This window comes from Arachis duranensis, chromosome 8 (assembly GCF_000817695.3).
Source record: "Arachis duranensis cultivar V14167 chromosome 8, aradu.V14167.gnm2.J7QH, whole genome shotgun sequence".
NCBI classification, from domain to species: domain Eukaryota; kingdom Viridiplantae; phylum Streptophyta; class Magnoliopsida; order Fabales; family Fabaceae; genus Arachis; species Arachis duranensis.
In genome coordinates this window covers 47639196-47654505 of record NC_029779.3, presented here as the reverse complement: position 1 = coordinate 47654505, position 15310 = coordinate 47639196, and the positions used below count along the sequence as shown (strand labels likewise).

The 15310-nt window shown below is 34.8% G+C and overlaps 1 protein-coding gene across 6 annotated transcripts in view; it reads right to left on the bottom strand.

Annotated features, from left to right (window-relative positions):
* Positions 1-15310, bottom strand: part of LOC107463392 (cyclic nucleotide-gated ion channel 1) — a 30432-nt gene that overhangs the window by 13352 nt on the left and 1770 nt on the right. For 3 of the 6 annotated variants that reach the window (XM_021129935.2, XM_021129943.2, XM_021129942.2), the window contains exons 3-8: positions 14084-14603; positions 13629-13841; positions 12359-12672; positions 11699-11810; positions 839-1090; positions 261-652 (exon numbers count right to left, since the gene is read on the bottom strand). In XM_021129935.2, the coding sequence (XP_020985594.1) occupies positions 261-652; positions 839-1090; positions 11699-11810; positions 12359-12672; positions 13629-13841; positions 14084-14603 (1803 nt within the window). Of the gene's footprint in view, positions 1-260; positions 653-838; positions 1091-1660; positions 1773-1953; positions 2268-2364; positions 2578-2797; positions 3243-3920; positions 3971-4084; positions 4119-4296; positions 4396-9004; positions 9626-10169; positions 10568-11306; positions 11544-11698; positions 11811-12358; positions 12673-13628; positions 13842-14083; positions 14604-15310 lie in introns of those variants that run through there. The other 3 variants (XM_021129940.2, XM_016082178.3, XM_016082183.3) reach the window with 3 other exon arrangements.

Here is a 15310-nt window from a genome sequence, read left to right as displayed (position 1 = left end):
GTAAAGTTGGAGAAACGTTTATTTATTTATTTAATACTCCACCCTTTCTTGTACATTAAGTTTAATCACTCTACTTTCTACCATTGGATTAGTATGAGGCCCAAGTGATTTGGATTCCACACACTTATCCAATGGTAGAAGGAACTGAGTTGGTGTAATGTACAAGGAAAGGTGAAGAATACATGTAACACAACTATGAAAATGCAATGATGCATTATCTTATCAAGGAGGAAAAATATGAACTAATCGTCAAGCCTTGCCTGAAAGTGTGTTGGAGCTGTTTCATGTTCATAAGACGTTGAAACTGAATAGCAACAAGCTTCAAGTCATCAGCCATGAGAACAAAGGCTTCAACTCCTGTCAAAGTCTGTACTGTTCTAGTTGAAATGGGTAGATTTGAGGAGTTAGGATCCAAGGCCCATGCCAAAAGCTCTTCTCCACAAAAGTCACCAGCCTTGAGAAAACAGTTGAAGAAACTAGATCTCCCTCCATTTGTTGTTACAGAAGCAAGGCTTCCATCCATAATGAAGAGGATTTCTTCGACTGGATCTCCTTCACAAACAATGTAGCTGTCTTCTGTATAAAGGAATGGCTTCATTCTAATACACATTGCATCCAATAACTGGTTGTTCATGGCCTCAAGCATTGGCACCTAGAGAAACAAAAATATGAAATTTTCTTTTCATTACTCAGCGTAGATAATATAAGTCTAAAATATTTTTCAGAATTCATTGAATCATATATATAATATAATACCACATCATAAAACTTGATTGACTTTTATTGTTGAATGATTGTCAGCATAAAACATTTCCTTTTTATAAATGGATGTACTCACTCTTCTAATTAACCGCAAGCAAATATGGCGCTTTATGTCCCTTCTGAGATCTTTAGGGAAGCTTCCAGTTAATGCTTCCTCCTCAACACCCCTATTTTGTTGCCATTTGTATTTATCATACCTTCTGATTCTTTCCTTCAAGGAGCTAGGTATCATTCTGTAGGACATCCAGTGCTCTACCTCCCTCCTTTTGATTTTCATCTCTTCAAATCTCATCTCTTCAACACTTACGCTTGTAGATTGTAGATATTTCTGTAACAATACATAAATTCATTACAAGTGGTGCAGCAGTTCAAAACTAGTTTAGTCAGTCTTTCTAGGTGACTGCTGTTTTCCCATGTTTAAAATCTGGTGGAGGATGACTCGTGAATTGCTCTATCTATGTATGTCTGTTAGGCTATGTTTGGTTTTGAAAACAGAAAAAGATAAGATGCTAAAAACATGACATAAAAGATAGAGACACAAAAAATTAGATAAACCATATAAGTTGAAACAAATTATAAAAAGTCCAATTTATACGCATTTTCTTTCTTACATTTAGGAAAAAAATATAATAGTAAAAAAATGTAGTTATGAAAAATTAATAGGGACATTGAGAGGAAAAATAATAAAATAAGTTGTGTCCTCTTACTAGTGTCTATGTGTCTCTCTTATAAAAAAGAATACAAAATACATTAATTTAGTGTCTCAGGACATAGATGTCTGTGTCCATGTCTCACTTGCCAAACATGATTTTATTTCTCAGTGTACTGTGCTTGTAAACAAACGCAGCCTAAGACGACAAGGTCTTTTATATGATTGTAGTCCTAACTAAAAAGTCACCTGCATGTTTCCTATTAGTGATGAGAACAGAACCAATCCAAAGATCGCAATAAAGATAGCAAAGATATTCTCCCAAATATAAGTACTACCCAGGAGGTTTTGCCCAAGAGAACTGCAAAATAGGATAACAATCTGACTTTAGGAATAATTTTAAGTTGTCTCTTCAAATAAGAAGTTATGAATGATAAATTATAGAAACACTAGGAATGAAATTATGAACTAAAAGAATATCAAAAGTTTATAAAACATGAATATTGCATGCAAGTGAAGAACAGAAAAGTTTGTTCAGAAACCTTAAATTGCGCAAACCCCACCAAAAGCAGAAGAAGAACTTCTGAGTAAAACCTGTAGTTGATTCTACCACATGAGACTTCAGAGCTGGTGTAAATATCCCGAAATCGAAAACTGTTGGGTCTTTGCTGTTTTGAGGATCAATATCAATGTAAGGGCAAGTGTTAGAGCTGTTCAAAAGTGATAAAACATCTTGTTTGTAGTGTTGTCCACAGCTAAGGTAGGACTCAGCAGAGAATTTAGTGTGCTTCAACTTTGTGTGCCAACACCGGACCTCTGATTCCACCGAAAACAGATACCAAAAAGCTCCAACTACCTGGTATGCAACATGTTCTTGGTGGTCATAAAACTGTGCTTGATAGAAGATGATACGTGTTCAGGAGAGGTAATATTTAGCAATAAAATTAGCTTACATGACTTGCTAGCATACAGAGAAGAAGATTATAAGCAGCTCCAACCCATGCCGTCTCAGTCAGTGTGCCAAAAGCGTTGGTTATTTCTTTGAGTAGTAGATAAAGCCGCAGAAGCCTTGGCACATACTGAACAATTATTGTGTACTTCAGCATATTCTGAGCCAGATATGGAAGAGTGCGTTTTGGAACTGGTATGATAGGTAAGATGATCATCTATGAACACATTAAATTTGTTAAAACTGGCATCAAATAATGTTTTTCACATCAAGCTAAACTGCAAAATATTGTTCCTGATGCCTTCATATATTTTGGATTCCATGGTACTTGTTATAGTAAAAATGTAAAATGTTTTCCTCTGAAGGTAACTAATGATATACAAAAACACACGCATTGCTAACTTAAAGATTAGTGAATGAGTAGAAGAGGCAGATACCTGTGGAAGTGGAATAATTGATAGAATGTCAATGATGAAATTTGAAGTTAAGTATCTTTTCATTATAGCAATACTGTCATCAATTAACTCACCCCTTCCGAACACTCGAGAAGAAGGGGCAATAAACCCAGTTCTAAACTGAAAGATGATACGAAGAACATATAAAAGATCAAAGAATGTGCGAAGGACACATGCGGTGATCTTCAGTGTTTCATCCAAGTTGAGGCATTTTCCCTTGTCATTGATAACTGAGATGTAAAAGAAAAGATGGTCCACAAAGATTGCCATGACACATGTGATCACAAATATTTTGTTCCATTTCTGAAGTAGTGGCTCATGTGGATTAAGAACTTTTCTCTTAGTAACCAATCTTTTGTTGAATTCATGACTAGCTGAATCATTCTTCTCAATACTCACAGATGAATCTGATCTCAAATCCTCAAGCCTGCATAGAAAAAAAAAAAAAACTAAGTAAAATCTAGTTTCCAAAAACAGCAAAAACCATAAGATAAATCCTCTACATGGTATGCAACATTGTTTCTTGTTAGCCCAATTCTGGATGAACAAAATCTGTGACCGAGTGAAGTCAAGATCTTGAACCACCAATATGGAAGTTAACTATATTGTTCTTTATCCAATTCTGGGACTTGCCAAAACTAGGCAACTAGGACAGAAGGTAGTCTAATTAATAGCATGAATTGTCTCAAGTCTTGGTTGAGTCAAGTGTTTTGGCACTTATTTCCCCTTATACAAGGGATCTCAGTCTTGTGAATTGAAGAAAAACAAAAATGCTATCGGCTATTTGTACAGCTATTAGAAATGCAGTTTTACTCTAACTTAAAAGGTTTGTAATTTCTGAAAAACAGGAAGCAAAACAAAGTTAAGAGATAGAATGAGTGGGATTCATAGTGCAGTTGCTCTAAAAAAATTGTCCAACAACTTTTAGTTGTGTCTAAATAAGATTGTTGTAGGTGAATTTGATCATTTTTCTTAGGAAAATCATTGACATGAACATTCTCTGAGTGAAGGATATGAAAAATAAGTCAATAACGTATTTTCTATTATAAGGAAATAAAATAAAAATGCAATAGTTTTGGCAAAACCAGGCTTTGACCAAACAAACCTTTCAAACTTCTGTTCCTTTGCAGCCATGATGATGCTTCTGCTGCTATTCTGCATTCATTAAGTCATTAAGTGAGAAAATTTTAAGCTTTATTTTCTTTTTAAAAAATTATATGTCAATAATTTATAACTTTGAAATTAATGTTGCAAAAATATAAAGCCAACCAGAAGAAGTCAACAACTTAGGCGTCAAGTCAACCTTCAAATAAAACATGGGGAAACAAAAAAAAAATATATAATTAAAAAAGAAAGGAAATCTGATTCATTTCATCTTCAAGAATCATGAGCCAAAGTCCAAAACCCTATTCTGAAAAGAGTAGAAAGAGAGGGAAACACAAAAAGAAAGGGAAAGTGCCTTCTGCATTTAACTTCCTTACCAGAAACCAAAGCAGATATAGTGAAAATTTTCTGAAAATAGAAAGTTCTACAGTAGTAAAAACAGCCTTCACAGAAGCATAATCACGTCCATTGAGTTCGTAGCATTGACCGAGAAGTGGACTTTGGACTAATGTTATTGAATACAGATCATAATCATAAAAAATGGCATCTTCGTATTTTTTTTTGTTGCTCACGATATTTCCCAATCTGACAAGTCAAAGACTAATCTGTTGCGTATCTGAACTCCATTTAAAGGTCTGTCGCTGGCCAATGAGTTGCTGCATGCGCATGGCGGGATTTGAACTTCCGACACTTGCTTAAGCGGACGAGTGAGCTGACCACTCGACCAACCCAAGTTAGTTAAATGGCATCTTCATATGATTTCCGCGTTCATCTTTCAACATCCAACTTTCATTTTAAGATAAAATAATATCACTTGGTGGAATATGGGCCAGAAGTGTGGAATTCGGTTAATTTTTGTGGAAATGGAAAAAAAATTGTGTAATCCAGTATCATAGTTAATTGAAGTGTTTTTCTTTGATATAAATTTAAATTTTTTTAAATTTTAAATAATAAATTGGACCCTCAATAGATTTTTATAGTGCATAAATTGGAGTGCATAAATCGGAAGATTCGATTTGTGATGAGATAAAAATTTTTCGTTCTCAAGCAAATTGAATGGTCCAATTAGTATGTTTAAAAAAAATTTAATATTATAATACAAATCTGATGCTCAAACTTGCAATTTTAAAAAAAAAATTTAAACTACAAATTTAACCTTTAGACTTATGATATTCATATAAACAAAAAATACACTAAGTTCCTACATTATTAAAAAACACCACTGTAACCCCAATATTAAAAATAAAAAGAGGTGAAATTTAGCTAATTACGACAAAATATTTGTGTCTACTATTTGAAAATAATATCACATGTGAATGGGGCCTATAATTTTGGCTGCACATTGTTGATATTAGTGTTTTTCTACTATATACTTTATACTCAAACAATCCATAACCTCAAAGGGATATCTCAATCCCACTCTCCCGAGTTGGTTTTTATTTGTGAAACCAAAAACCAAACTCGAAATGTGGAAGCGAAGTTGAGGTCGTGTGGTTTTAATAAGTGGCATATTGTTAATCCAAATGGCATTGCCGAAGGCCTGGCCATGGCGTGGAAAGATGGACAATCTCTTCATTGGTGACATTGATCTGGTGGATCTAGCATCTAGGTATGATTGGAAGACAATACACTTGGAGTAATAGGAGGGCAGGGAATGAATTGATCCAGGAACGTTTGGACAGAGTATTAGTAAACGCGGAGCTACTGCAATCCTTTTGTCAACCAACCGTTCTCAGGCTTGCCGAAAATGGTTCAGATCATGCCCCTTTATTGCTGGACACTACTCCTCGGATGGAAAAATAAAAAAAAAGATTTAAGTTCCAAGAGACGTGGTGTGGTATAGAGGAGATAAGGAATATTGTTAGAGAAGCCTGGGCCTCTTCATTTGAAGGTTCTCCGATGTATATCATCGCTCAAAAATTAAAGTTGTGCCGCCACAAGCTTGTGCAGTGGCAACAAAGTAACCGGTCAAATTCAAAAAAGGAAATTGAGACACTTAAGGCCCGACTGGAGGAAATAAGGGCAGCAGGGATCTGCGGTGGAACTGAGATCCACGAGGTCGAATCGAAGCTTGAAAAGGCATACCTAAATGAAGAATTGTATTGGAAGGAGAAGTCCCGGGTTAAGTGGCTTAAGGAAGGGGACAGGAACACTGCCTTCTTTCATAGGAAGTTCAAAATGCGTACAATGGGGAATAAAATCTGGCGACTAGTGAACGGAAACGGGGAAGTAGTATCCTCTCAAGCTGACATTGCAAGAGTGGCTGAGGAATATTTTACAGGCATTTTTTCATCTACCAATCAAGCAGATCCGGAGCCTTTTCTTGCTGACTTTGAGCCTAAGGTTACATCTCTCATGAATCAGAGGCTACAAAAACCAGTGTCAGACAAGGAAATTAAGAGGGCTGCCTTCAGTGTTCATCCTCAAAGCGCCCCAGGAGATGACGGAATGACAGCAAAATTCTTTCAGTTCTATTGGGACATTGTAAAGGAGGATGTAACACGAGCCGTTAAAAGTTTCTTTGGAGGCGGGAGAATATTAAAAAGCTTTAATCATACAAATATTTGCCTAATACCGAAAGTTCCTGACGCTAGCAACATGTCCCAGGTTAGACCCATTAGCTTATCTACAACAATGTACAAAATTATCTCTAAGGTGTTGGTGCATAGATTACAAAGTTGTATGAATAAGTTAATAGGCCCTAATCAGAGTGCTTTTCTGAAGGGACGGCTGATCTCTGATAACATCTTAATTGCTCATGAGTGCATGCACTATCTTAAAACTAGGAAACGGGGGCTGAATCATGAAATGGCTATTAAGCTTGATATGAGTAAAGCGTATGATAGGGTCGAATGGAAATTTCTTTGGTACATAATGGAAAAACTGGGATTTGGCATGCGATGGATTAGCTGGATCCGAGAATTAGTTACCACAGTTTCTTACTCTGTTGTTGTGGAAGGCCAACCTTTTGGTTTTTTCAAACCAAATAGAGGGATCCGACAAGGAGATCCTCTATCACCATATCTTTTTCTTTTTTGTGCGGAAGGTCTATCCTTCCTGCTACACAAGGCAGAGCAAAACGGTTTAATTCACAGTATTCAGATAACACGAAGATGTCCTACAGTTAGTCACTTGTTATTTGCTGATGACTCAATTTTATTTTGCAAGGCCTCCGAGGAAGGTTGTGATAGAATCCTAGAGCTTTTGGAGTCATATGAAAGTTTTAGCGGACAGAAGATTAATCTATCTAAGTCAGCCATTTTCTTTAGTAACAATACTCCGGATGCTACTCGGGAACTCCTGGCAACAAGGATGAACATTACTCATATTGGAGCACAAGACAAGTACTTGGGGCTCCCTTCAGTAATAAATAGATCAAAACAATCCACCTTCAGTGCCATTAAAGACAGGGTATTCAAGAAGGTGCAAGGCTGGAAAAAAAGTTTACTGTCAAGTGGAGGTCGTCAGATTTTGATTCGGGCAGTAGGGGAAGCAGTACCCATTTATACCTTATCTTGTTTTAGGCTCCCAGATACGTTGCTGAAGGACATTCATAGTATCTTGACTCAATTTTGGTGGGGACAGCATGGAGAGGAAAGACGCATGGTCTGGATTAGCTGGGATAAGATGACAAGGCCGAAGAGCGAGGGAGGTTTGGGAGTGAAAGACCTGCGAGCACATAATCTAGCTTTGCTAGGCAAGCAATGTTGGAGACTCATAACCCATCCTAACTCTCTCCTAGCCAGAATTTTAAAGGGCAGGTATTACAGGTATGGGGATTTACTAAGTGCAGATAGAGGAGTATTACCTTCCTGGGGATGACAGAGTCTTCTCCACGGACGGAGTGTGACAGAAAAAGGCACAATCTGGAAAGTGGGGGACGGCGAGTCCATTCGGATCTTTAGAGACCCCTGGCTTCCTTCAACCTTCCCATATAGAGTTTCCTGCGACATCAATTCCAGCCAAACATCAAATCAAATGACACTAGTCAAGGACCTTTTCTCTGAAAATAAAGAATGGAACCAAAGGCTTGTCTCCGAGGTCTTTCCCACTGAGGTAGCACAACAAATTCTAACAATATCCCCAGGAGAAGGACCAGACAAAGTTCAGTGGCTATTTAATAACTCCAAATGCTACGACGTTGCATCCGGATACCGAATTTCTTACCTGTTCTTTCATGAACCAATTGATCTATGCCCAGCTTATATGCAACAAAGAGGAATTTGGGCCCAGCTATGGAACCTGCTCACACCCCAGAAGATTACAATTTTTCTTTGGAAATGTCTTCACGGAAGAATTCCAGTCATGCAACTGATCCATCAGAGATTCCCCAATACGCCTGCAACATGTCCACTGTGTCAAGAAGAGAGCGAAACAATAACTCACTGCCTATTTCTATGTCAAAATGCAAAATTAACATGGAGGAAGATAGAAATGGAAGCATGTGTACCTTTCTCTAACTCAACCACCTTCTTCGATTGGTGGAGTTCAACAACAAGCCTCCTGGATAAGCAACCAACTGGGAGTAGCAAGGTTCTTCTTGTAGCAATTTTATTGTGGCATATATGGAAAGACCGGAACCGAAGAGTGTTTGAGCAAGGTGCTGGTGCTACCCATCCGGAAGAGATTGCCACTAGCGTTATTAGAGCTCACCAAGAAATTCTTGTCCGCCCCCTGCGCCCCTCAAGAATAGATTAGTTTTTCTCTTCCCCTTTTCCATTTAGTGGCTTACTGTTCGTTTACTCACCTGCGCGTGAAGTGAAACTTTTGGGAGAACCCCTTTCTTATGTTTTTACGGTTATGTCTTTCAATTGGGACAATACCTTCCTTTTCTTTTATTGGTGAATAAAAGTAAATGACTGCCTTTGGGAAAAAAAAAAGAAAGAAGATGATAAATTATTTATACATATTAAAGAGAAATAATGAAGAAAAATTTAATGGTGTTTCTTTCACACTAATCACATTTTTTTATTTGTTTATCATTTCTTTTGTCAATTATCATAAAATATGTGTATAATAAATGCATGGTTGGTTTACAAATTGATTATTGAATAGTTCTTCAATCAAAACTTGGCCTTCTTTCAACTTGGCAGAAAACAATCACCAGAAAAATTCTTATTAGTGCTGATTTGTTTTCATGGCATATCCATGTAAAGTTGTATGAAACTTTTTCTTAACACTTTCTAGGTACAGTATTTACACACACAACTGCAACATTTACTTGAAATTTATTACCACTCTCACTCTCATGGATAATGTTTCTATAATGTTTATATAAGTTCAAGACATTCTTCAGCCCTTGAACTAGCTTTCAAGGCTGAGTTATGTCCACTAAATTCTAATATAATATCAGAGCCTAACCGATTCAATGTTGTTGGCTTTTAATGCTTCTGAGAGGTGAAATCTGGTTCAGCTGGTTTCTGAGGCAGAAGTGGTAGTAACCTCTGTGTCGGTGGTGAAACTTTGTTGGTGCGTTTGCCACTTCTTATGGGTCTAAGAGCATTGGCTGCAAACTTTTGTGCATAAACTGTGGCAACAAAGCTTGGTGATGATGAGCTGCTGTTGTTGCTATATCCATCCTCCATTCCGAAAGATTGCACCTCTTCGGCTTCGCGCAACACTCTCTCTGCTTTCTTCTTCCGGTATCTTCGCCATGCTGCTTGGATGAAACATGCTGCCCATGTCTTCCATTGTAAGGAGTAGAATCTGCAGACACATTGCTTAGTAATAAGGTTATGTGAAGCATATGTACCATACTTATTACTCTTGTATTCTATTTCTTTTTTTCATGTTTAGGAGTTAAGACAGAAAAGATTCTAGTAGAGATGCATCTATTGTTACCAAACATAAAAATTTAGTTGAATTGTTGAGACTGTGTCAAATATATTTTAGACATGACATTTGTTCGACATTCAAATACTATTTGGTGCTAATGTGTTCAACCTTATTTTCAATCTAAAATTTTTAAATGAGTTTACAAATAATTAAAAATAATTTATATTTTATATATATGTTGATTCTCGAAAAAATTAAAAGTTTCATATTGTATCGTATTTCATGTCTGTAAGTGTGATCAATATAATTAATCAGGAATATATCTAAGCCAATTAAACAATAGCTCGACTTGTTTATTTTATTGGACTAATTTTAAAGTCTAGTCTCTACCTAATAAAACCATTTTTGCTTCTATGCACCTTATGTGTAACACTTTTCCACATGAATGAAATGATGCATGGTTATGAAGGCTTGCCTGAAAGTATGCTGGAGTTGTTTGCTGTTTATAACTCTTCGAAACTGCGAAGCAACAAACTTCAAGTCATCAGCCATGAGAGCAAAAGCTTCAACTTCAGATATGGTTTCAACAGTTCTTGTTGAAATTGGTAAACTTGGAGTGCAATTTGGATCCAAGGCCCATGTCAAAAGCTCTTCTCCACAGAAGTCACCAGCTCTCAGCTCAGAGGAGTTGAAGAAGCCTGTTCTGCCGCCATTTGTCGTGGCAGTTCTGAGGTTTCCCCGCATAATGAAGAGCATTTCGTCGACCGGATCGCCTTCGCAAACTATGTAGCTCTTCTCTGTGTAAAGGACTGGCTTCAGTCTATCACACATTGCATCCAACAATTGTTTGTTCATGTTCTCAAACATTGGCACCTACAACAAATGAATAAGTCTAGTCATATAAATCTATCACACATTCAGCAAAGCTTTACTTTGATCGTCAATTTTAAGTATCATTTTTGTCCTTAACATTAAAAAACTATCATTTTAGTTCTGTCATTTTGAATTTATTTATATTGTTGCCACATGGCATGCTTCGTGTTGAAGGAGCCACATGGACGAATAGAATGATTGACGAATTTCATTTTCAAATATTAAAAAGCGAATTTTAAAATGTTAGACCTTGTGTCAAACTAAAAATAAAGAGATAACAAAGAGTACAAATTTTACCAAAGAAGAAAACAAATATAGAAATAGTCACAATTTGACAAATGATGACATAAATAAAATCAAGACATTTTTTTATTTTTTTATTTTTTTTTTGTTATTATTTATGTTGAGACACTTATCAAATACAACCAAATACAACCGTAGAAAGAAGAGTATTAAAATAAAAGTAAAAGTTAAATCATTATGCACTATATAATGACATGTGATACGTCGTCATAAATAATAGAAAACATATGATATAATTAGTTGACTGTATAAAATGGCAAAAATTCAGGTGCAGTTGATAACTGAGAGCCGTTAGATGATTTGATTGATTTGACTAAATTTTCATGTAACGACTCTCAACTATCAACTTCATATGAAGTTGACTGCACCTGAGTTTTCACCATATAAAATAGTTTGCCTTATTAATTAGATGACTTCAAAAAACGAGAAAACTCACTCTTGTAAGTAATTTCAAGCAAAGATGACGCCTAATGTCCCTTCTGAGATCTTTAGGAAGGTTTCTAATCAATGCTTCCTCCTCAACACCCCTATTCTGTTGCCATTTGTATTGTAAATACCTTCTGATCCTTTCTCTTATGGAATCCGGAAGCATCCGGTGCGACATCCACCGCTCGGCGTCCCTCCTTTTGATCCTCATCTCTTCAACTCTTACAGTTGTAGATTGTAGATATTTCTACAACAACCATGTTCAACACAAATAAAGTAATGAATTCATTTCTTGAAGAAGAAGCAACAAAAAGTATTCTAGGTTTTGTTTTCTTTTGCCTTATTGATTGATATGATCTTTATTACTAATTAATAATAGTTGTAGCCAAGAATGATATATACCTGCATGTTTCCAATGAGTGATGAGAACAGAACCAATCCAAAGATGGCAATGAGGATAGCAAATATATTCTCCCCAATGTAAGTACTACACAAGAGGTTTTGTCCAAGAGAACTACAAAATAGGACAAACATTATGACTTTATATGAATGTGTTTTTTTTCTTTTTCAAAGTTAGTGTATTATGTAATGTACAAAGTTTATGTTAGAATTCTCCCTTCAGATAAATATGTGCAAATTTTTCATGAAAATTAGGTCATTAACACTAACACTTAATAATGATAAATCCATAACATTAAAACAAACAAGGATATAACAAAGTGTTAGTTAGAGTGTAATAGGTTATTTGGTTTTTTTACGGTATCCGTCTGAACTCCATTAAGAGTCTATTACTGGTTAATAGGTTGTTGCATACACAGGGTCAGATTTAAACTCGCGACACCTGCTTAAGCGAACGAATGCTGACCAACCCAAGTTGGTTAGAGTGTAATAGGTTATTTGATAAGTATACTGATACAATAACTAACACTTCTGTGTACTTATTTATGACTTATCACCGTAGGATAGAATGCGACTCTCATTTTATCCTATGATGATAAGATAATAATGAGTCTTAAATAAGTACACACAAAATGAATTACACAAAACATTTTTTTTACTGACCTTAAGTTGCGAAAACCCCACCAAAAACAGAAGAAGAACTTCTGAGGAAAATCTGTACTTGATCCTACAATATGAGCCATTAGAGCCTGAGTATATATTCCGAAATTGAAAACACTTTGATCTTTTATGTCATCAGGGCTCTCAAGCTGGCAATAATTATCCTTGCTCAAAAGTAATTGAACTTGTGGATTATTGTTGGCCATTCCACCACAGCTAAGGTATACATAACTGGAGTAGTTATGAAATTTCACCACCTTGTGCCAACACCTAACCTCTGCTTCTATTGAGAACAAGTACCAGAAAGCTCCAACCACCTAGTATGACATATTAATGAACACAAAGATAATAATGAGTATAGTACTATCATTTTAACATAGATTTTAGGGAAAATTTCATTAACCTGTCCTAAGTTTTAGTGAACTTATTCATTGTGTATTTATACTCTCTATTTGTTTAGGTGACTTTGATTTATATCCTGAATTATCCTTTACAGAAAACTAGTGTTATGTTTATATTTTAAAATAATGTAAGGATATCTTGTGCATTATTATTATTATTTAAATCTTAGGAGAGATCAATGTTTGTTTTAGAAAATGAAAATGTCAATTTGAATTGAATACATATTTTAACTATGTTACTAATGAATCTGATATGCAAAGATGTAACAAATTCGATAATTCATATTATTAACCATTAGAAATTCCAAGTATCCTTTTACTTTTGAATTTGGTAAAAAAAATACTGAGTGCATTTGTTTCTTATAGTATTAAGCTTGATGTATTGTGTCTAATTAAAAGTGTTGTTAAACTTTTCTATAAATAAAATTGTTTTTCAAAAGAAAAAGAAAAATAAAAAAAAATTTTTATCCGTTATTAATATTGCATTTTTTATTTTTGATATTGGGTTAATAATAGTATTTTTCTGGATTATGAATTGTTCGGATGTTAATTTTAAATATAACACTCAATTTTTGAGAGTTACAAAAATCGAACCATCCGATTTCTAAAATACAAAAATTGGACCGTCCGATTTCTGTTTTGAAAAATTTTTTAAATTTGAGGTACACAATTTTAAAAAATACTAAAAATTATAATGTTTTAGTATCTCACTCATCTCACTTCCATACATAAAAAAATTAACCTTAATGCATTCACCGATAAAAGTAATTAAATGCTTATTTTTTTATACACAGTTTATTAAGAGAGAAAAAACTTTAAAAAAAAAGGAAGGAAATTTCTCTAATGTGAGTAACAAATTAAAATGAACTTACATGACTTGCAAGCATATATAGAAAAAGATTATAGGCAGCACCAGCCCATGCTGTCTCAGTGAGAATACCACAAGTGCTTGTCACTTCTTTGAATAAAAGATACAACCTCAGAAGTCTTGGCACATACTGAGCTAGAATTGTGAACTTCAACATGTTCTTTACCTTGTATGGAAATGTGCTTGATGGTATTGGAAGGATAGCTAAGATGTACATCTAACACCACAATTTTCAAAATGTTAAAATCACCACAAATTATTACATCTTTTAAGAAGAGTTTCAAGTGTACCGAGAACACTGGTGTTCCCGTTATTTTAACCGTTGATCTGAATTATAAAAAATATATATAATATATATTAATTGAAATCAACTGTTAAAACAACTGGAACACCGGTGTTCCCGATACACTTGAAATTTTTTCTATCTTTTACATGAAACTTAACAAACAAGTTATTTACCTGAGGAAGTGGAATAATTGATAGAATATCAATGATGAAATCTGAGCACAAGTATCTGATGACAATGGCTTTTGTGTCATGAATCAACTCACCCCTTCCAAACACACGTGAAGAAGGTGCAATAAACCCTGTTCTAAACTGAAACAAGATCCTAATAATGTAGAAAAGATCAAAGAATGTTCTAAGAGCACAAGCAACAATCTCCAATCTTTTATCCAAACTAAGGCACTTCTTCTCTTCATTGATCACAGGAATGTAGAGGAATAGAGGGTCCACAGAAATTGCCATAACACATATGATCACAAAGATTTTGTTCCATTTTTGAAGCAATGGACCTTGTGGATCAAGAACCTTGATCTTAGTAGAACACTTTTTATTGGTTGATTCTTTTCCATCACTTTTATTATTAGTAGGACTTGCACCTGGTTTTTTTATAACTTTTCTTTTGAAGAATCCATCAGTGGATAGATCATACTTTTCAATAATGCTTGTATTTGAATCTGATCTCCAATCCTCAAATCTGCATTTTTTTTTTATTTTGTAGTCAACAACATTGCACAAATACAATTAGAATTGGATATGATAGGTAAACTTTGTTTTTAAACAAAAAAAAAAATTGAATTTAATTTTGATGCACTAGGATAAAGTAATTTTAGACGTGTATCTAATTATGTAATATTATATTAGTAAAAATAACTATCTTTCATATTGACTGTGTGAATGGTCATTCAAAAAGAACGAATATGATTGCACGACTGTGTAAAACGCTTTACACTGTTAATTAGTGCATCAAAATTAAACTAAAAAAATTAGATAAATTTAACATCCATATACTAATACATATATCAAGACCTTTTGAGCGCTCACAATAGGTGAAAATCTGAAGTTTATAGTCGAAAATCGTTAAATTTGACTAAATTATTATCTAACAATTTTTTATTATCAACTTCACACGAAAACAAATGCACGTGAGTCTTCCGCCTCACAATAACCCTCAATTAATAGCATGGCAATAATCAAACCTGAATCCTTTTGTGAGATTTGACTTTATTTCTTATCAATTGTTCTGACCATCTTTTATTGTAATTAAACCGATCTTTAAGTTGCTAGCACAAATTTTTCTTACCAATTGTTCCAACCACATTAAAATGATCACATTCTTCAACTCTCCAACAATGACAATAAGATAAAAACTTTGAAGAGGCTAAGTCAATGATTGAATAGTGT